A 24,236-nucleotide genomic window follows, 5' to 3' on the forward strand; every position below is an offset into this window, starting at 1 on the left:
GGGTACGTGAAAGCGGAAGCGCAAAGAAACGCAGAAGCGAGATTTTTTAAAATATTAGGAAGCGGGTACGTGTTGGAAGCGTATATCCATATATAAATAAATATATATATATATATGTAAATTTTTTTAAAAAATAGGACTAAAAATTATATGATTTAAATTTGAAATAAAATATTTATTTATTTATAATAATTTTGAAATGATTTTATATTAAAACTGTAAAAATACACATAAATAATTTTTACAAAAAATATTATATTAATTATTTTTAATACTTTATAACTAATTGACACAATATGTTTCAATATGTGCTATATCTTTAATAAAAAATCTCAATGCATAAAGATAATTTATAGTATTCATATGTGCTATATCTTTAATAAAAAATTTCAATGCATAAAGATAATTTATAGTATTATTTTTGATATTTGTATATTTATAACTCAATATTCATTACTATTAATTTTTTTATTTTATATAGAATAAAACTATGGTTTTATATTTTATTGATATACACCATGTTCGAAAACGCGGACGCGGAGAGCGATTACGCAGCGTTGCAACGCTCGGCGGAGGTCAAGCGCGGCGATTCCACATTAATCGGCTAAAAAATCGGGTTCACAAAAAACTCAATTTTTCGGGATTTAAATGCTTGAAATTGAAATTTAAATGTGAGATGTAAAGATTTGGTGAAAAAACATTAAGAAACACGCAAGATTTTCCTGAATGGTGACAGATCTATAACTTCTGTAATGGTGGAAATTGCAGAAAAGTTAAACGACAACAAAAGGAAGAAGAAGACTTATTTACAATTTTGCCATTCATTAAAAAACATTAAAAAAATAATACAAAATGTGTACACGGGGTTTGAAGACAGGTCGAGGTAGCTATTATAGTCATACTATTCCACCAGACCACGATGCTTAGGTCAAATACAGTCGCAAATAAAATAAGATATATAAATTTATTTAATAAAATGGATAAAAACATTAAAATTAATCTCCGATTACTCTCCGCTTAATCTCCGATTTGTTGTTAACTCGCTAGGCCCGGACCGACCGCCCGACTCACGCCTAGCGAAGTTTCGAACATGGGATATACATTGTATTTTTTTTTAAAACGGAAGCGTGATTCCAAAACGGAAGCGTGATTCCAAAACGGAATCATAAGCTTCCAACAGGTTCTTAAAGATAATATTTTAGAAACGTTTTGGAAGCGAGATTCCGCAAGCTTCCACAAGGTTCCGATTCCGATTCCGATTTCGAAGCGGGAAGCGGACGTCCGATGAAGCTTCCGTACAACGTAGTGAAATGCCAAGCCTAAATTCACGATAGCAATTTACACATAATTGGAGAGAGAGTAAGCAACACAGCTTGCATAATTGGAGAGGAAGGATGCTACAAGAATAAGTGGAGCTAGGGGAAGGCTGTTACTACCCACTTATGTGCTCCTATGTTCCAAGTTCGGTTTAGATCCAGTAAGGTCCACTACTGTGTCTACTCTGTTTTTCTTTCATGTAATTTGAATCAAGATCAGTTAATAAAGACATAGTTTTCAACTTGAAGAGTGACGGAAAGGTTCAGACATGCTTTTCATTACGAGAAGATGATCAAATTTGGAGAACAGATACCGACCGAGCTACTCACACTAACGAAAGGGTATTTACAAAAGATAATATCAAGTTTTTCTAACATACTTTTTGGCATACTCATTGCACTTGCATGGCATCACTAATCCTATATAATATTACATTTTCTATTCCTATATTATATTACATTTTCCTCAATAGAAGAAGGACATCCTTAAATATTTGGGCCAGTAAGTTTTATGGTCTCTTTGTAACATTCTTACATTTAAGCCGGCACATGGTTGTCAAATGAATAGAAAGATAAATAATGCCAAAAAAAATAGTTAGCTAACTATTGGTCATTCTAAAATAATTGTGTATTGTCATTGAACTGAACCAAAAAATAGTAACTGAGTTTCCTTACTTTTTTCATATGGAGAATAATAGCATTTTTTGTCGTTTTGGTATTAAAGATCAGGCGAAGCACTCAATCACCTATGCAATTCTGCAAATGGAAAAGACAACAAGGATACGTATCTTTGTGGTTTATTACTTCTGTGCACAGGAAAAATCAAAGAAGGAAAAAAGTTCCTAGATACCCTAGACTGGGAACACACACTACCTACATCTGATCTTTGTTGGAGTAAATTAAAAAAAAACACTCAGTGTCTATCCTATTCAGCTGGAGGACATATATCTAAAGAACATGGCCAAACTCAAACCCCCAAGAAGTTGCGACCTCCAAAACATAAATCATCTATGCAGAAATTGTCATTACTTCATCAGAGTTGAGAAATTTGTCGATTACATTGCTCATAGATAATTAAAAAAATGTCATTTCTTTACTTTGCTTTTTAAAGATAAAGCTAATTCTTCTGTCATGAATATTTAAAAAATCTTTAATTTATTGTTTGCTTTACTTTTGAAATTAATTACTACTCCCTCATTGACTCCTACCATCAACTTTCCGTTTAGGATAAACCCATAAAATTCAAAAAATAAATAAAATCATCTATACATACGTAAACAAAAAAATGCATCGGCCCCGTAAATACAGAAAAATTACATTTTCACTCAGCAGAAGTCAAAAAACGCATTGACATGACGTCGAAAGCTAAGGACTCCAAGCCTGAGATCTACGAACATTTATTCATAAAATCTATTATTCGTTCACGACCCTCAATTCTTAATTGGAAAGAACTACTAATTCTAACTCGATTGGACTAACAACTAACAGATGAAAATGAAACTAATTGAATTCAAAAGAGGAAACTACGTCCAAACCCGGCACGTAGCGCCGGAATACCCCTAGTACCAAATAATCCAAGGATAAGTCTCCCTGTCATTCTATGGGTCCATAATATTATTCTTCCACCAAAAAATATTTAGTTTACTATAGTAAAATTTCTTTAAATTAATGTGTTTAGGTATAATTTTATTTATACAATCAATGTTTAAAAAAAAAGAAATAAACTACATTGGGAATATAAAACAAAAAATATAATATAATATTTACATTAATATAAATTATATAAATAAAATTATTAGTTTATGATTTCAATGAGACTATGCATTTACATTCTAAAAATTATTATCTTATTATTTTTGATTTGTGATATATTTGAAATCGGCTCAGACTATAACCGACTAAATTTATTATTTTATCATATTTATTCATTTATCGAATGTTTATTTATAGAGTTTATACCGTATAAAGAAGCATAAAAATTAGGAAGTTATTATATGCAAAACAGCTTTAGTGGCAAATAAATGCCCTGCTCATATTTCCTAAAACTATTTGATTCAAAATCATTACATATAGAAATAAGATCACCTTTCTTATAAACATTACATTTCAAATCAAATTAAATAATTAATAATCAGGTTAGTATCTTGAATTCCCATCATTAATTGATACATTAAAAAAAACATTTTCCCACATCTTTGGCAAATCAAATTTAGTGTATCAAAATAGCTAATGGTATAATATTTTGTAACTATATATGTACAAAATTACTTATACCTAAACATATTTGATTGTGTAGTTTTGATTTTATCTGAAGATATTCTGAAAGTTTTGAAAAGGAATTGTTTAATCTCCTATATATTATTTGAGAAGCATTGCAACATTTTTTGTAGCCACGTGTCATCACTAGAATGATTCTTAGAATCTTTAGAGAAATAGGTTGGTCCATCTAAATATATAATAAGCTTTTTATTAAACCACAATAAATACATTATTAATATGCTTCATTATTTCCTTAAATAAAATTACGGAATTGCCTAATGTGGCTAAAGTATATATGACAATTAATTATTTTGAATAATAAAGATTTAATAAAAATAAGTGTGTATTATAATTATATTTTTAAAATTTTAAGCTATTAAAATAAATTAAACAATCATAGTAACCATATAATAAAAATTAAAAAACTTATTTATATATTATATTTTGAATTTTTAAAAACGAGTATAAATTACTAAAATTGTTAAAAGTTTCACATTCAAATTTTGTGATATATGATTTAAAACTTTTGTTATGACATGATACAAATAATCAGAAAATAATATAAGTTGAAAGTCTCATTTAATAAGTATCAAAAATAAAAGATATATAAATATATGTATCATTTTAAATTAAACTATATGCCATATAAAAATACATAAATAACTTAATTTTGAAATTTACTTTGAACATTTTTTGATAAAAAATTTGAAAAAATATTGACAACTTAATTTTTTTAAATATTATAAATTACTTAAACCATTAATCCCACAGTAAAAATTTTGTTATCACTAATTTAAACTTTTTGCTATAACATATACAAATGATAAAAAACAAAGATGAGCAAAAAGCATCATCTAATAAATATTAATATTAAAATATGCCATATATATGTTACTATCATTTAAATTTAATTATATATCATATCAAATAGAAAAAATATTTTTTCGATTTATAAAGTTTATTTATATGTTCGCACCAATTTAATTATATAAATAGTAGATAAGGACTTTTTAATTATTCAATATATATTTATTATTTCATAATATGTTATAAACATATAATATATAAAATAATTTATATATATAATGTTCATTCCGTGCAAGGCGCGGGTCTTAACCTAGTCTTATGTTAATTAACACCACCGATATTAAACAATAATAAGCTCTTATTTGACTTCTGATTCATGTTTAATAATGTTAACCAATCCGCCTACCCAAACTATGTAATCATTGAATCAATATAAAGAAGTACAAAAAATTAAGATACTAACCTGGAATTTATTATTTTAGATGTAGCTGAAAGTCATAATTAGCATGTGTAGATTTTGGATTTTCTGTTTCTCCAAGGACTTATGTTTTGATAGACGAGGAAGAAGGAAGAAGGAAGCTATGAAATTATAAAATAAAATATGAAAGTTAACAGATCAACGAAGAATGAGGACTGAATGAATCATTACTTCGCCAAAAAGGAACTTATCGAAATTCTTTAGCAAAACCTAATCCCCTGTTTAAGTTTCAAAACCTAATCTCTTAACTTAGGTAATTTTGTCCGAGTCGGTTTGTAATTGAAACCGTTATTCTCTTCAGGTTGATTTAATATATTTTAATTAAAAAAGTTTCAGAAAACAAATAAAAGCTAATCCCAGGTCATTATATTCAATGATTGGAGTGAGGGACAACAAAAGAAAAGTTATTGTAATGATAGTTTTGAGTCCATCATTTTATTGTCATAGGCCTGCCCAATTAGCTCTAAAAATCGCGGGTGTTATGATCCATAAATTTAAACCATCTATGCAGTTGGCACAACTTTTTCTTCTCATTGCCCGGCTTTCATTTCCTAACAAAGATACAACACATACACTTATTACTTTAATTAGCCATCGAAGTATTTTGCATATGGTTTCACCTTGCAAAAGGCGCAGGTCTCGACCTAATACCTAAATATCAAAAATCACTTTAATGGTTACCATTTAGGATTCATTATTTGACTAGACACAATTACTTTTTAAAATGAAATATATAAAAATGTCGGTGGTAAAGTAAAGAAATAAAACTATAAAACTATTAGTAGTCTAGGAAGCTTTAAATCTATTATTTAGAATACATTATAATTTACAATCGGACTGCTCCGCAGTTAATAATAGCAAAATCTCTACATGCATTTATGTATCTCTATGTTTTTATTATTAGGACAGCAACACAATTATTTCGAATATTGCCATTTCGAACTTGAATCTTATGTGAACTAACATATTTACCCATGCATGATTAGTGGATGTCAACACCTGATGCTCGTGCAATTTAAATAATATTTATTTACCCCAACAAACGTGAAATTTAAAAATTAAATAAAAATTAACTGACATCAATTCTTTTTATTTAATCAATTTTTTTTCTGTATTTATCAAATTTTATATAAGATTACATAAAACTTAAGAGGAAACAACAATTACATAGCAGGTTTAAAGGACGTGAGATTCATAGATTTCAACCATGGCTTATCCCATACAATCGCCTCGTACTTCTTGCTCTCACCATTTCTGGCTATGGGTATGCCTTCATTAGCCGCCACAATAAGCCGATAGTTCATGCCAGCGACTATCTGAGACTCCCCGCTAACGACCTCCACAAACTTGAGTCCCGATTTGCTCTGCTTATCGTATTCAGAGACAGCAAACTCGCCAATCTTTACGATGTGAGAATTTTTAACATCACTTATGGGACTCCATCCTCCGGTACGTGCTGCTTGGGACGCGTAGAGAGAGCAGAGGACGAGAGAGAGAGGAAAAGAATGAAAGTTGTCTTGTTATTCATTTTTGCATGTGTTGATAATGGTAGAAATTATATGGTTCTTTTATAGCAGAGAGGACTCATAGATATCTTGACTAAGTTATGGAAATGTAGTCAAATTAGATTTTATTATTTAATAACATTTATAGAAATGTATTTAAATTATATTTTATTATTTTTGAATCCAAGTCATGCATTTAGTAACTTTCAACCTTTTTTGGGCAAGATCGTCTTTCAAGCTCTTAAATCATACCTCCTATATATTATTTCAGGATCATTTAATAAGATGTAATCTTCTGTTTTGTATTAATTACATTTTATACCTTCTGAGTTGTCAACGCCTTATGTCTTAACTGTTTACGTGTCAGCCTTACAATTAATTAGACTAAACATAAACATTAGACCAACCTTTCTATTCTCTAGAGAAATTATTAATTGGACCATATTATAAGTGACGGCTAGGTTAGTGGATATTAGATGTACTAACTCCACATATTAAACTGGATACTAGAATATTAGTTCGATCAACTATGGTCTACAGTACTATGTTTGCATTTTCTTGTATGACGGTATAGGAGGTTTTATTAGTGGCTTTAGAATGCTTAAAACAGTCAAAATAGAAACAGGTGCATATACGCAAGAAAACCCATTAACTATTTTTCAATCTGAAAAAACACCTTCCAATTATTAATCCCTCAATGGACTTATTTTCGTTTCTTCATCTCCATTTCCATCTAGATGAGTTTAGTAAATAAATTACTAATATATCATTTTTGATTTAATCATATTTTTTTGTTTCACTATACTAATTTTTATTAATTATCTAAAATATAAGTATTTTAAAATATGGTTTTGGTAGGAAATATAATGTTGAGGTTTTAGCGGAAAATACATATTCATAATTTTGGCGAGAATTTTGATTACTGATTTTAATGAAAAAATAGATTTTGGTTTGGTTGGGAAAATGAATTTTGCAGTTTTGGCAGGAAAATGGGTTTTTGCGATTTTGGCTGGAAAATATGTTTTTGCGGTTTTGCGGAAAAATGTTTTTTTCAGTCTTGACGAAAAATGTGTTTTTGTGGTATTGATGGGAAAATGCATTTTGGCGAGAAAATGCATTTTTGCGGTTTTGGTGTGAAAATGTGTTTTTTTTGTTATCACATGGATGGGTTTGAATTAAAAACAATAGTATGGACATCAGCTTTGTCGGAACAATAAAATAAACTAGATTAAGATATGCGCTTTGTACGTAATGAACATTTTATATATAAATTATTTTATGCATTATATGTTTTTAACATATTGTAAAATAATTAATAAATATTGAATAATAGAAAATTCAGTAACTATTACATATATAATTAAATTGGTGATAACATATAAATAAATTTTATTTATTCAAACAATATTTTTTTCTATTTGGTAGGATATATAATTTAATTTAAATAATACTAACATATATAATATATTTTTAATATTAATGTTAATTAAATGATGATTTCTACTCATATGGTTTTTGGTCATTTGTATCGTGTATACCAAAAACAAATTACTGATAAAAATTAATTGACAGGAATTCTTTTTATTTATTAAATATTTTTCTGTATTTATCAGATTTTATATAAGATTAAATAAAACTCAAGAGGAAACAAGAGTTACATAGCGGGTTTAAAGGACGTGAGATTCATAGATTTCAACCATGGCTTCTCCCATACAACTGCCTCGTACTTCTTGCTCTCACCATTTCCGGCTATGGCTACGCCTTCATTAGCCGCCAAAATAAGCCGATAGTTCATGCCAGCGACTATCTGAGACTCGCCGCTAACAACCTCCACAAACTTGAGTCCCGATTTGCTCTGCTTATTGTATTCGGAGACAGCAAACTCGCCAATCTCTACGATGTGAGCATTTTTAACATCACTTATGGGACTCCATCCTCCGGTAAGTGCTGCTTGAGACACGTAGAGAGAGCAGAGGACGAGAGCGAGGAAAAGAATGAAGGTTGTCTTGTTATTCATTTTTGCATGTGTTGATAATGGTAGAGATTATATGGTTCTTTTATAGTAGAGAGGACCCAGAGATATCTAGCCTAAGTTATGGAAATCTAGTCAAATTAGATTTTATTATTAAATAACATTTATAGAAATGTATTTAAATTAGATTTTATTATTTTTGAATTCAAGTCATGCATTTAGTATCTTTAAACCCTTTTTGGGCAAAATATCTGTCTTTCAAAATTATTAAATCATATCTAATATATATTATTTGAATATCATTTAAAAAGATGTAACTTTCTATTCTGTATTAATTACATTTTAAACTTGCTGAGTTGTCAACACTTTATGTCTCTTAAATGCGTACGTGTCAGCCTTTCAATTTATTTTGCCCAAACATTAAACATAGACCAACCTTTCTATTCTCTAAAGAAATTATCAATTAGACTATATAATAAGTGACGGCTAGCTTAGTGAATATTAAATGTACAAACTCGACATATTATAACTCGATATTAGAATATTAGCTCGATCAACTTTGGTCTACAGTAACTATGTTTGCATTGTTTTGGATGATGGTTACTTTGACATACATGCTTACATCTTTTGAAAATCTCTGCTACTGTTTTGGAGGACAGTCCAACCTCTTCTTATTTTGTTTTATATAAAAATTAAAACTTGATCAACATCTAGAGATATTCACTCAAAGATTTGACTACTTCTTTTTCACTCAATGAAATAATTCTTTTGTGTGAACATTTGGCTACATCAACTACATTTGCTAGATAAACTACAACTAGAGCCACGTCCGTACGGGTGTTTGTTTTAACTTGTAAAATCATTATAAACCATTGGTAATTACTGTTTGTATAAACTTGGCAAACAATATTAGATTTTTGTTAGATTGTTACTGTTTTGAGTGAATTTTTTAATACAAATAAATGATTAGTAATACATTTATTAATTATTTTTGTTTTATTAGTTTCATTGTTAATTTTATATTGTACTCATACCACAGTATCTAAAATGTTGAAATTATTAATTACATATATATATATATATATATTATATTATAAATGGAGTACATATTTTTGGACAACAAAAATGTAATATTGATTTTTTTAGAATAATAAATAGCAAAATTTTAAAATCGTAATCTATATTGGAATATTAGATTTAAAGAGAATCACATTTGGATTTCAAATTAATTATGCTTGATTGTATGGAAGATAATTGGGAAATTACCACAAATACCACATTCATAGTACCACTTTTCATGTTTACACTAACCATTTTTACCCTCACTTTTAATGAAGGGTAAAATACAATTATACCCTTAGGGTTAACTAATCTAGACTTAGGGTTTAGAGTTGAGGGGTGGGGTAGGGTTTTGGAATGTGAAATTTATGATTCTAATAAATATATAAATACTAAAAAAATATATAAAAAATTTAAAAAAATAGTTTCAAACATAATTTTCGTTTTCCAAAAAGATATTTGAAAAAAAAATAAAAAAAAAATAAAAAAAAAATCAAAAAAAAATTCAAAAAAAAAGTTTTATAAAAAAAAATCGAATTTGAAAAAGTATATTTAGAAAAAAATTTATTTTTTATTTTTTATTTATTAAATTTTTTTTTGTTTTTTTTTGTGTTTCATTCTTTTTTATTATTTTTTATTTAAATAATAATTTATTATATATATAAATAACAAGGACATAAGAATCTTTTGTCACTTAATGAAAAATATATTTTTGAAAATGTCTCATTAGTGATGGTAAAAATGAAAAGTGGTAGCATGAAAGTGGTAAACATGTAATTTCCCCAAGATAATTAAGAAAGTTAGATTTGGAATGAATCACATCTTGTTATAACAAAATCCACAGGGAAGATAATTGTTGTATTTAGATTAATTATTTGTTTTAAATGCAGTGGCATAGACTTGTAATTATTTAGGAAAAGTTGGGGTTAAATACCAAATGTATTTCAGCTTTAATAAATTAGATAAGATCTGTGTTTTGCACGTAATGAACATTTTATATATAAATTATTTTATGCATTATATGTTTTCAACATATTATAAGATAATTAATATATATTGAATAATAGAAAATTCAGTAACTATTACATATATAATTAAATTGGTGATAACATATAAATAAATTTTATTAATTCAAACAATATTTTTTTATTTGGTAGGATATATAATTAAATTTAAATAATATTAACATATATAATATATTTTTAATATTAATGTTTACTAAATGATGATTTCCACTCATATGGTTTTTGGTCATTTGTATCGTGTATACCAAAAAAAAATTACTGATAAAAATTAATTGACACGAATTATTTTTATTTATTAAATATTTTTCTGTATTTATCAGATTTTATATAAGATTACATAAAACTCAAGAGGAAACAACAATTACATAGCGGGTTTAAAAGACGTGAGATTCATAGATTTCAACCATGGCTTCTCCCATACAACTGCCTCGTACTTCTTGCTCTCACCATTTCCGGCTATGGCTACGCCTTCATTAGCCGCCAAAATAAGCCGATAGTTCATGCCAGCGACTATCTGAGACTCGCCGCTAACAACCTCCACAAACTTGAGTCCCGATTTGCTCTGCTTATTGTATTCGGAGACAGCAAACTCGCCAATCTCTACGATGTGAGCACTTTTAACATCACTTATGGGACTCCATCCTCCGGTACGTGCTGCTTGAGACACGTAGAGAGAGCAGAGGGCGAGAGAGAGGAAAACAATGAAGGTTGTTTTGTTATTCATTTTTGCATGTGTTGATAATGGTAGAGATTATATGGTTCTATTATAGTAGAGGAGACCCAGAGATATCTTGCCTAAGTTATGGAAATGTAGCCAAATTAGATTTTATTATTTAATAATATTTATAGAAATGTATTTAAATTAGATTTTATTATTTTTGAATTCAAGTCATGCATTTAGTATCTTTAAACCCTTTTTGGGCAAAATATCTGTTTTTCAAAATTATTAAATCATATCTAATATATATTATTTGAATATCATTTAAAAAGATGTAACTTACTATTTTGTATTAATTACATTTTAAACTTGCTGAGTTGTCAATACTTTATGTCGCTTAAATGCGTACGTGTCAGCGTTACAATTTATTTTGCCCAACATTAAACATAGACCAACCTTTCTATTCTCTAAAGAAATTATCAATTAGACTATATAATAAGTGACGGCTAGCTTAGTGAATATTAAATGTACAAACTCGACATATTATAACTCGATACTAGAATATTAGCTCGATCAACTTTGGTCTACAGTAACTATGTTTGCATTGTTTTGGATGATGGTTACTTTGACATACATGCTTACATCTTTTGAAAATCTCTGCTACTGTTTTGGAGGACAGTCCAACCTCTTCTTATTTTGTTTTATATAAAAATTAAAACTAGATCAACATCTAGAGATATTTACTCAAAGATTTGACTACTTCTTTTTCACTCAATGAAATAATTCTTTTGTGTGAACATTTGGCTACATCAACTACATTTGCTAGATTAACTACAACTAGAGCTTGATCCGTACGTCCGTGCGGGTGTTTTTTTTAACTTGTAAAATCATTATAAACCATTGGTAATTACTGTTTGTACAAACTTGGCAAACATTATTAGATTTTTGTTGGATTGTTACTGTTTTGAGTGAATTTTTTAATACAAATAAATGATTAGTAATACATTCATTTATTAATTATTTTGCTTTATTAGTTTCATTGTTAATTTTATATTGTACTCATACCACAGTATCTAAAATGTTGAAATTATTAATTACATATATATATATTCTTAATTTTATATTGTACTCATACCACAGTATCTAAAATGTTGAAATTATTAATTACATATATATATATATATTATATTATAAATGGAGTACATATTTTGGACAACAAAAATGTAATATTAATTTTTTTAGAATAATAAATAGCAAAATTTTAAAATCGTAATCTATATTGGAATATTAGACTTAAAGAGAATCACGTTTGGATTTCAAATGAATTATGCTTGATTGTAGGGAAGATAATTAAGAAAGTTAGATTTGGAATGGATCATGTTTTATTATAAAAAAAATCTACAGGGAAGATAATTGTTGTATTTAGATTAATTATTTGTTTTAAATGCAGTAGCATAGACTTGTAATTATTTAGGAAAAATTAGGGTTAAATACCAAATGTACTTCACTTTTAATAAATTAGATATTAGCTAGACTATTTTGTCTCTGTATATACTTCGAAGCATATATGCATATATTCAATATAAAATAGATAATTTACAGCTGTATTAGACTTACAACATTTGCTACATCCAATATGTGTGTCATTTCAGAGAGTTCCACATCAATGCAAACCTCCATTTTAGTGGTCTGTTAAAACATGGGTATATTTATTTACTGCATAATGAAACGGTGAATATCAAGAATCTTGTAGTCTATATTTTACGACTTTTACTATAACTCTACCCCAACCAAGTTCAATGGAAGTATCAAGTTCGTGATTTCTAAATATCTAAAAATATATAAACTAACGATTATTCAATCAAAGATTTCAAATATATATATTGGTTTAGACTTATTTGGAGAATAAGGCTAAATATTAAATAGGTTCATTTAAACGTATAACTTATATTTATTGTTGTTACCTTAAAGATACATATTCTAGAGAAAAAGTTTGTTTTTAAAAGATTTATTTTTTATATTTTCAATGCATATTTTATTAACTAATTGCAAATTTCAAAAATTTTAATTGCACTAATTGATTTTTTATTGGCCTAAAATTGTAGAAAGAAAATAAACACAAAAAATTATGCAAATTTAATGTGTTTTATTAAAATGTGTAAAAAAAATTAGAATATAGATCTTTTAGGAACGGAGGGAGTATTAAATTTTATGGTAAATATAAATTTTCATTACTGTCTTTTTGGTAAAACACATCCCATATATATTATTCGATGATATCTTAAATTATAACCTCAGTTTTATATTAATTACAATAAGAACTTGCTAAGGTGTCAACACCTAACGTCTTCTTATAGTTTACGTGGCAGTTTTAAAATAATTTTAAACAAATATTAGACTAACCATTTATTCTCTAGGGAAATTAGATAATTTAAAATAAAAAAACTGTTGTCATGATCGACTGCTGATAGGCTCACTAATATTTCTTAAAATTATTTGATTTAAAATCATTACATATAGAAATAGAATCGCTTTTTCTTATAAACATTACATTTCAAATCAAATTAAATTATTAATAAGCAGGTTAGTTTCTTGATTTCCCATCATTCATCTTCTATATTATTAAAGTTGAATTATACTTTGAGATTATTTGGCAATATGAATAGTAGTTGAAAAATAGTACTGTTTGGAAACATGAATAGCAGTAAGTTAGGAAAAAAATAATAGGCTTATGCTACTAAAAATTTGGAAGTTCATTATTATATTAAAAAGTAATGGGTCTATGTTACTTGATATATATATTTAAATCAAAATAATAATTTAAAATTGATTTATATCAAACATTCATTCAAAAATATACATATATTCAAAATTTCATTTTTACTAACATATTTTTCAATAACTATTATAAAAATGTTTTCAATATATATAATAAAAATACAATACAAAGCTCAATTTCAAACACCAACTTAAATTATGGTTTTTATATTTCACATTAAATTTTAAAATATAATATATGTGATTATTTATATGATTGTACGTATAAAATATTATTAATTATAAGATAACTTATTTGATTGTACGTATAAAATATGATTAATTATATGATAACACATATTTTGTAACCTATGATGACACATATATGATATATATAATAATAGTGATTAGGAGTGGGTGTTCAGGTTCGTTTGCGGGTCTTTTTGGGATTTCGTGTTCAGTTCAGATCTTTGAGGATTTGGTTCGGATTTGGATAACCAATTTAAATAGGTTTGGTTTAAATATTGGATAGAGAATTAATCATTATTTAGTATTTTTGGAGTTTTGAGTATTTTTTAACTAATTAAGATATTTACGTTTGATTATTTGTATATATTTTCAAGCATTTATGCGAACTTAAAAGTATCATATATATTCTGAATGTTTTTATATATATATATATTAAATCTAAAAATAATTAATATATTTAAGTATACAAATCTATTTTGGATACCCAAAATAATTCAGTTCGGATCAGATTAGGTTTCAGTTCTTCAAATACCAAAATTTTGAATAATTCGGATATTTAATCAATTCCGGTTCGGATTTAGTACTACTTATTCGGATTGGGATCGGTTCGATTCTTCGAATTCGAGTTTTTGCCCAACCCTAAATAGTGACATAAAAAGCAAATAGCATCATATTTTTTTAAAAAATACATCTGCACGGGCGTGCGGATCAAAATCTAGTATATATTAAAACAGAAGTCACAATCTTGATTCATGTATGATTTTTTTTTAAAAATGGACCTAATGGACATATTCTTATAAAATCATGTTACATTTAATCAATAATTTTATCATTTAAATTTTGGGTCTACCAGAAATTTTTATTGGGCTATCAATAATTAGATTTAAAGAGTAGATGATCCATTGGACTTATAGAAAGTTATAAATTAAAAAGATATAATTTAATATTGTAATAATATACCTCCATATGTTAAATATTTAAATATTTGTCGATGTTACTTTTTAAAATTATAAAAAAAATTTTAAATAACAAAAAACATATTATCTAACAATAATTAATTTTTACTACCATAAACCACTGAAAAAAAATTTAAACTATATAGTTTATTTTAAAAATTAAATAATAACTAAATACTTAATTATTTACTCGATAATATAAATTTATAAAGCGAAAAATTTAATTTTTAAAAAACTTTCTAAATTTGTGAAATGTTACAATATCTTTGAATATGACAAGAAAATAACTTTTTACTAATCTTTATATATAAAGTTACGATTTTAATAATAAAATAATAATCCAAATATATATATATATATATATATATAATGTTTGCCTCCCTCGTGTTGCGTCACTTCAGCATCGAAGTCACAAAGTCGAGTCATGTGGTGTAGACATCTGTCCAGGCCACTGATACTCTGTGATTCATTTAATCTGTAGAATCATGGGCTGGGTTTTGGATCTTGACAAGTCAACTAAATTTAGTCTACCTGGAACCGTCACGCTCATCACCACCACTTTCTTTGTGTCTCTTTCGATGAGTCTGAAAATGACATAACAACTAAATTATGGTGATGTCATAGAAAAAAAGAGTTAAAACACAAATTACTTACAAACTAACCAACAACTTAAATTAATAAAATAGTATATCTTATACGCACCTCTTACAGACGTGAAATTAAAACACAAACCACAAAATTATATAACAAATAATAACTTAGATAACAAGTAAGGTATATCCCGTCCGTAGGGCGGACCGACCCTAGTATATATATATATATATATATATATATATATATATAGAGAAGAAAATACAAATGCATGTGAAAGTTTAAAATAATCTATTCAATGAAAAAATATACCGTAAACTTATTATGTTTTAAAAATTGATAGACACATATATTATAATATATACCAATTTAGAATTGAAAACAAAATATTTATATAAAATAAATGAAAACAAAAACCCGCGCGGTTGTTATGTCGAGATCTAGTTGATACATCTATTACTATAAAACACAGTTTACTCTCTTCTCCTTCCTCCACATAGGATGCCACCTAGATAAGTCTGTTTATACCTATGCAACACGTGTCCCGTATATGAAACTCATCGTTTCATTAACTTTGGTTGGACTCCTGTTTTATGTTTTGTATCTGTGTTTTAATTTATAAAACCCATCACGAAAATAACTAAGTGTGCTCGAAACGTCTTCATCTTCTATAATCGATTTTTAGGGTTCATGATGTTCTTCAGTTTCTGATTTCTTTCAGCGACCACGAAGTTTCGAAAGAGTTATGGGAGATGAATATTCACATCCAATCTCTGGTGCGAGCTGCCGTTCGCGTCGATTCGTCTGGCTTTCTTCTCGCCGGCAAAGGGAAATTGGAACCGTTACGGGCTCCATTCAATCGGTGTCATTAACAGCCTTCTTAACTCCTTCTTCCATGATTCTTCATTCAATGCATCCTTCACTATCTTCCGTTCTCTGACTTTGCATCTATAAAGAGGTGAGTTTGTATCCATAAATTTCATCATATCATTTCATTTCCTCGCACTCATATTAATCCAAATATCAGAATGGCAAACTCCCACTCCTCCTTGCTGACTTGAAGGTCGAGCAAAACAGCACCACCGAAGGAGTTCTTCAGATGCCGGAAAGCTTCTCCCTTTAAGCTTTTATTCTTTGTTTACTTCCGATCTATATTAATGGATTCTTGCGTTATCTTTCGTATTGAGGGTACGCTCTCTTCATCTCTTTTTAAGTTCCTTTTTTTAGAATTTCCAAAAGTTTTCGAGAATTTAAATTTTAAGTGTCTCTCTGCAAATATGATCTTTTAACAGTTTATCAATCATGGTTATGAGAAAAGGAATGAACTTTGTGAGAGTCTTCACCTGATCTAATGTCTCCACCTTTTTCAATTATTAATTGTCCTCAGTTTTGACTTTAGTAAACTCTTTGTGTGTGTTTCTGCAGATAAGAGCAGTGGTCTCTACAACCTCCATCTTTAGCGTTCAATCATCATCATCATCGGCAGCTCATAAGGGAGAAAGAGAGATACTTAGCAAAGCGAACGTTAAGGACTTTACCTTCAACGATCTCAGACTCGCAACCAGAAAATTAGGTCACTTTTTTCCCGTAAACAGATCACTCTGTAACGAACGATGAGTGGAAAAAGTATTGTTTCTCCCGTTTTACAGTCCCATTCCATCTCATTCCTTCTTCTCCAAGAAGACTACGGCGAGATCTTCGGCTATTAATGGGAACGCCAAAGAGAATCTTCATACGGCCGTTTCCTCTTCCGTCTTCGGCTAAACGCATCATCGTGAGATGACACGGCTCCGTGAAGCCGAACTCTGCGGTGATCCCTGAATGTATCAAATCAGAAGGAGGCAAAGTAGGTTTGGATAAGATCTTTGATTCTCTAAGAGTTTCTCTAGCAAGTACGAGTTTGTTTTTTTTAAGTTTTTCACAAAGCAAAAGTTAGTGCTTTTTGATTTGATGCCTTCTGGTTCTGTAGTAGTTATGAGATCTGTTAATTTGTTTGTAATTTGTTGTGTATATGACAATGGCTATTGCCACTGAAGATGTGAGGAGAGAAGTGATGATATTGAAAAGTTTGTCTGGTCATGATAATCTTCCTCATTTATATGATACATATGAGGATCATGATGATGTCTACAGAAATGATCACTAAATTTAATAGAAATAAAAGATCACTGACGATAAAAGAAACTTTCTTTGATACACACATGTGCTTTTTATGTCTCATGAAGCATGAAGGTTTATATCCATATAAACTTAAAGATTGCGTTGAGTTTATCTTCCTTTGCCTATATTAAATTCTGATTTTGTTGAACACAGATTTTTAGTTGTTTTCAAAGAAAACTTTCTGAAACAAAACATGGGTTTAGATGTGGAGCTCTGTGGTTTGGGGAAGAACATTTGCTAGAAGCCATGTGATGCAGGATGGTCTTTCTAGCGAGGACTAGGTTTTGGACAGCTTATTTTAGCTTGGATATGGTGCTACCTCATCTCTGTATATCAGCCGAAAGTTTGTATAACAATGAAGTTTATCTATACAATATAATAGTGTTATGCATAGGAGAGTCTGAGGTTGGTCAAACACTATTGGGAACTCTTGGATGAAAACAAAACAAAACAAAACCAAATAAAACTTTTTACTAATAATGCATTAAGAAATCACTTCATGGAGTTAGAATCAACATGATTAAATGTTACTTGACAAACTATAAAACCACCTGAGCAACGTGACACATGCTATTATTACAAACAAATGATAAAATTTGTTTTGATAATTTAAGCAGAATATGTTACTCATACTCTCTGATAGGGGTGGGCGTTCGGATACCCGTTCGGGTTCGGATCGGGTATTTCGGATTTTCGGGTATTTCGGTATAGAGGTGTAGAACCCGTTCGGGTATTTCTGTACTTCGGGTCGGGTTCGGGTATTTTTAGTTCGGTTTCGGTTATTTCGGATCGGGTTCGGATATTTAGATTTTGAAAAAAAAAAATTAAAATTTTCATTTTTCAAATTTCTTGTATTTAAATATATAACTTTCACTTAACTATTTTTTGTATTTTTAATAGATTGAATGGTTAATAGATTTGGACATAACATTTTCAAACTAAAAAGACATTAATTTGGTTATTGTTTTTAAATTTTGGATGTAATTTTTTGTTAATTGTTGAAATAAAAAGTTTGACATGTATTTTAAGTGCATAGCAAATCATCTTCTACGTAATTGTATGTATATCATATGAATTTAAAGTATGTGTAGTATCAATATAAATATTTTATATAAAATGAAAGATGTAAATTAAAAATATAAGGTTAATTATACATATGTTCGGTTATCTTCGGATATCCATTCGGGTTCGGATATTACCCGTTCGGGTTCGGATATCCAATCTCTCCTAATTTAATACCCGTTCGGATATTTTGCTATTTCGGTTCGGATTTTGGTTTGGGTTTTTTGGATCGGGTTCGGGTGCCACTTCGGATTTCGGGTAAAGTGCCCACCCCTACTCTCTGATATGTGTTTCTACTTTCCTAATAAATAAAACAAACTATTTTACCTTCAGCCTACAATGAACGCAACACACGCTCCTCATACTCTCGGATATATCTATTTCCATAACCAATAGTTTGTTACTTTGTTTCTAACTTTGGACGACAGCAAACAAACATTACATCACACGCAACACATCACACGCACACTTGACACTCCTACATTTAGTAAAACCAAATATATAGGCACTTAATCAAGACAACATACCTTCTAATCATACGGAGAAAGCGTTACAAAATAAATACACAATCATAAAATTTCTAAAATGAATATTGAAATAAGTAGTTAAAATTGTTGTGAAAATTTATGAAAGTTAATACTACTTTAAGTTAAAGTAAATTAAACTTTTTAAAATACACTTATATTGTTAGTTTATTTATTCGCCCGCCCGTAGGGCGGGTTTACCCTAGTTTAAAAGAAAAACATTTTCCCACATCTTTGGCAAATCAAATTTAGTGTATCAAAATAGGTAATGGTATAATATATTCTTTTTTTTGGTCAAAAGGTAATGGTATAATATTTTGTAACTATATATGTACAAAATTACTTATACCTAAACATATTCGATTGTGTAGTTTTGATTTTATCTGAGGACATTCTGAAAGTTCTTAAAAGGAATTTTTTAGTCTTCTGTTAATTAACACCACCGATATTAAACAATACTAAGGTCTTATTGACTTCTGATTCATGTGTAATATTGTTAACCAATCCGCCTAACGAAACTAAGTAATCATTCAATCAATATACAGAAGTACAAAAAAGTAAGATACTAACCTGCAATTCATTATTTTAGATGTAGCTGAAAATCATAATTGGCATGTGTAGATTTTGGATTTATGTTTCGCCAAGGACTTATGTTTTGATAGAGAAGGAAGAAGGAAGCTATGAAATTATAAAATAAAATTTGAATGATAACAGATCAACGAAAAATGAGGACTGAATGAATCATTACTTCGCCAAAAAGGAACTTATTGAAATTCTTTAGCAAAACCTAATCCCCTGTTTTAAGTTTCAAAACCTAATCTCTTAACCTAGGTAATTTTGTCCGAGTCGGTTTGTAATTGAAACGGTTATTCTCTTCGGGTTGATTTAATATATTTTAATTAAAAAAGTTGCAGGAAACAAATAAAAGCTAATCCCAGGTCGTTATATTCAATGATTGGAATGAAGGACAACAAAAGAAAAGTTATTGTAATGATAGTTTTGAGTCCATCATTTTATTGTCATAGGCCTTCTCAATCAGCTCTAAAATCTCGGGTGTTACGATCCATAAATTTAAAGCATCTTTGTAGTTGGCCCAACTTTTTCTTCTCATTGCTCGGTTTTATTTCGTAAAAAAGATGCAACCCATACACTTATTATTTTAATTAGCCATCAAAGTATTTTGCATATTATTTCATCTTGCGTAGGTCTCGACCTAAATACCTAAATATAAAAAATCACTTTAATGGTTACCATTTAGAATAGATTATTTGACTACACACAGTTACTTTTTAAAATGAAATATATAAAAATTTCGGTGGAAAAAGTAAATAAATAAAAGTATCAATAGTCTAGGAAGCTTTAAATCTAATATTTAGAATAAATTATCATTTACAACCGGACTGCTCCGCAATTAATGATATTAAAAATCTCTACATACATCTATGTATCTCTATGTTTTTATTATTAGGACTGCACCAATTATTTTAAATATTTCCATTTGGAACTTGAATCTTATGTGAACTAACATATTTATCCGGGAATGATTAGTGGATGTCAACACCTGACACTCATGCCATTTAATTACTATGTATTTACCCCAACAAACATGAAATTTAAAAATTAAATAAAATTAATTGACATCAATTCTTTTTATTTATTCAATATTTTGCTGTATTTATCAGATTTTATATAAGATTACATAAACTTAAGAGGAAAACAACAATTACATAGCGGGTTTAAAGGACGCGAGATTCATAGATTTCAACCACGGCTTCTCCCATACAACCGGCTCGTACTTCTTGTAATTTAAAGTATAAATGATCAACAATCTCATCTTCATCCAAATGACCCATCTGGATGGTGAAAAGAATAGAACCAAAAATAAATTGAAAAGTTTTTTAACAATCCAAAAATATTTTAAAATTTTTATCATTATTATAGTTTATCAAAGCTTGTTTTCATGTAAAGTTGTTTCATCAGGATTACGGGTAAAGAAGCTTGAAGGAAGCATTTAAAGAAAGAAAAACAAACGTTTAAGGTTATGTGTTGGCTTTGTTCTAGCATATCTGAAGAGCTTGTGTGTTAATAATAGTCTTTGCTCATCTGCTCTTATTTATATGTTTGGCCAATTAATAGTCAAGCATACATGGCAGAGTGGTTGAGTGGGAGATGCGTTAATTCAGAAAACCCGGGTTCGAATCCTCATGTAAACCTAATGATAAATAATTATTTTTTAATAAAATGACTTTGTTTTGGGCTTAGTTTCCACGTATTAACCTTATAATTCCACTTAACCATCTGTTAAGTCCACGTAAGACTCCGTCAATATTTGACTAATGGAGACATGGTCAATGTATGAATTTATCGAAAAGTGTTGGTTGGCGTATGAAATTTAAATATAATTTGAGTTGATGTATGTTTTAACACAAGGTGTGAATGTATGTACTGATCGGGACCGCGACTCCTTGTTGATGTATGAATTGACTGTTTTCCCTCCTCTATTGTATCCTTATTTGGTTACCGTTTAGAATTAACGTGAGAGTCTGAGACTGTTATTACCGTCTAGTTGTATTTAAAATCAAGTTTTGAATCATATTTTACAAATCCCCCTAAAATTAAATTGGCAAAACATATAAATAAATTTTATTAATCCAAACAATATTCTTTTCTATTTGGTAGGATATATAATTAAATTTAAATAATATTAATATATATATAATATATTTTTTATATTAATGTCTATTAAATGATGTTTTCTACTCATATGATTTTTTTGATCAGTTGTATCGTTTATAGCAAAAAAAAATTATTGATAACAAAATTTTCATTATGGAATTATAGTTTTAGTAATTTAATATTTTTTTAGTTAAGCTGTCAATGTTTTTTCAAAGATTTTATCAAAAAGATTGTTCAAAGTAAATTTTCAAATGAAATATTTATATATTTTATATGGTATTTACTTTAATTTAAAATGATATATATACCTTTTAATCTTAATAGTTATTAAATGAGACTTTCTACTTATACAATTTCGTAATCATTTGTATCTTATCATAACCAAAAATTTTAAACAATTGATCACAAAATTTGAACATGAGATTCTTAACAGGTTTAGTAATTTATAATCGTTTTAAAAAAATTAAAATATAACATATACAGAAAAAACTATTTTTTCTTATATGGTTAATGTAGTTGTTTAATTTATTGTAGTACTTTAAATTAAACAAATATGATAGAAGATACACTAATTTTTATCAAATCTTTATTATTCAAAATCATTAATTATCATATACACTTTAGCCACATAGGGTAATTCTGTAACTTTTATTTAAGGAAATAATAAAAAACATTAATAATGAATTTATGGTTAGCTTAATAAAAAGATTATTATGTATTTAGATGGACCAACATATTTCTCTAATGATTCTAAAAATCATTCTAGTGATCACACGTGATTACATAATCCTCTTTAACTATTGACCATGATTGCTGATAGAACAATGATGTCATCCCATTTGATCCGAGGCTTTCTCAGAGTGCATCATAAATAATATTTGCCTCATCTCAGGGGCGAATCTAGAAGTCTTCTTAACTGGGTGCATCACTAGTAATAAAAATAAAATACACATGAAAGGGGAATTGAACCAGTGATATTATGGGTGCACCATGCTTAGTTTTACCATCTGAGCCACTGAAAATTTACTGTTTTTACATGTAAAATGTTTGATATCAAAATAACTATGGGTGCACGTGCCACCATGCTCCCTAACGTAGCTTCGCCCTCTTCTTCCCAAGCCTGAGCCAGTAACCTAATATTCTAAGCATCTGTTACCAATTGTGGAACTTCCTCTAAAAACAATCAGCCTTGGATGTTGACGAGGAGGAAAACAAATCATTAAAATAGCTAACTGCAAATCCTTCAATCTCAGTTTCTAAATTTACCCAGTTGCTCTCCTTATTACCAAAAACTAACTTAATAAAACATAAATGATGTTTTTGGTCCATATCATGCCTTAGGGTTATATATTATATGATGTTCTGTAGATGATTTGTAATTATCATTTCTATGAAAGTCAATCTTACTTTTTGTTTTGAAATTCTTATATCGTTCTATTATGGATTCTACCGCGTCAGCCAAGAATGACTTTGTTATTTAAACATATTTACGAATATATTTTAGACTTACCAACACTGATGTTATTCACAAGTTCAAAAAATTATGTTCTTGTTCACGTTGGATCCATAGCATAAAAATGTAGATAGCGTTAGCAAAAGAATGTTACATAAGGAAGACATTTAAATGTCAAACTGAAAAGGACAAAGCATACATAATTTTAATCATTCTACATATATGTCAAATTATTTATGTGTAAATCAAAAGATAATTTTATATTAACAAAATTAGATTCGATGAAACTAGTTCTTTACTGTATGTTACTTAACTTTTCATTAAAAAATACTTATTTTGATTAAATGACATAGAATAGTTTTGTACTATGACTTAGTATTAGTTAGTTTGTGATCTAAATGTTTCATTGCATTGATGATTGATCGAGATACGATTCCCTACTTTTACCTGTTTGTATTGTCTCTCATTCGTTTGAATCAGCGTTTTTATGGAATTTCTATGTTTTGGAATTGTAAAAGTTTTAGAATCTTAAATCCAAATTTTCATTCGAGTCTTCTTAGTTTTTATAGAAAAACAATGGACAAGGCAAAATCGAATTTTCAGCTTTTGCTTTTATCAAATAAATTATTAATTTTAAAACATAAGTTGTAGATTTTTATGTTAGATTATTCTGAATTTGGCTTCCGTTTATAATATTCATAAAAATAATATCATTCTATTCGAATTGAT

The 24,236-nt window shown here is 28.4% G+C and overlaps 2 protein-coding genes, 1 long non-coding RNA gene and 1 pseudogene across 3 annotated transcripts; 1 reads left to right on the plus strand and 3 right to left on the minus strand.

The window, feature by feature from the left end:
• Nucleotides 1-4,532: 4,532 nt before the first annotated feature.
• Nucleotides 4,533-6,388, minus strand: LOC106444292 (annotated as a pseudogene).
• Nucleotides 6,389-7,930: 1,542 nt separating this feature from the next.
• On the minus strand, nt 7,931-8,406 carry LOC106444293 (cysteine proteinase inhibitor 5-like). Its single transcript, XM_013885779.2, has one exon. The coding sequence runs from the start codon at nt 8,380-8,382 to the stop codon at nt 8,020-8,022; it is 363 nt and encodes a 120-aa protein (XP_013741233.1). The 5' UTR covers nt 8,383-8,406; the 3' UTR covers nt 7,931-8,019.
• Nucleotides 8,407-10,693: 2,287 nt separating this feature from the next.
• LOC106444295 (cysteine proteinase inhibitor 5) lies at nt 10,694-11,166 on the minus strand. The gene has a single exon (XM_013885781.3). The coding sequence runs from the start codon at nt 11,143-11,145 to the stop codon at nt 10,783-10,785; it is 363 nt and encodes a 120-aa protein (XP_013741235.1). The 5' UTR covers nt 11,146-11,166; the 3' UTR covers nt 10,694-10,782.
• A 5,065-nt stretch (nt 11,167-16,231) lies between these two features.
• On the plus strand, nt 16,232-17,711 carry LOC106444296. The gene is made up of 3 exons (XR_001288211.3): nt 16,232-16,590; nt 16,660-16,820; nt 17,058-17,711. It is a non-coding gene; the product is annotated as an uncharacterized LOC106444296 (long non-coding RNA).
• The last annotated feature ends 6,525 nt before the right edge of the window (nt 17,712-24,236 follow it).

This window comes from Brassica napus, chromosome A9, assembly GCF_020379485.1.
Source record: "Brassica napus cultivar Da-Ae chromosome A9, Da-Ae, whole genome shotgun sequence".
Lineage (NCBI taxonomy): Eukaryota > Viridiplantae > Streptophyta > Magnoliopsida > Brassicales > Brassicaceae > Brassica > Brassica napus.

What these genes read in the sequence shown, in the direction of transcription:
- LOC106444293 (XM_013885779.2), bottom strand. Translation starts at nt 8,382, where the DNA reads ATGAATAACAAGACAACCTTCATTCTTTTCCTCGCTCTCGTCCTCTGC.
- LOC106444295 (XM_013885781.3), bottom strand. Translation starts at nt 11,145, where the DNA reads ATGAATAACAAAACAACCTTCATTGTTTTCCTCTCTCTCGCCCTCTGC.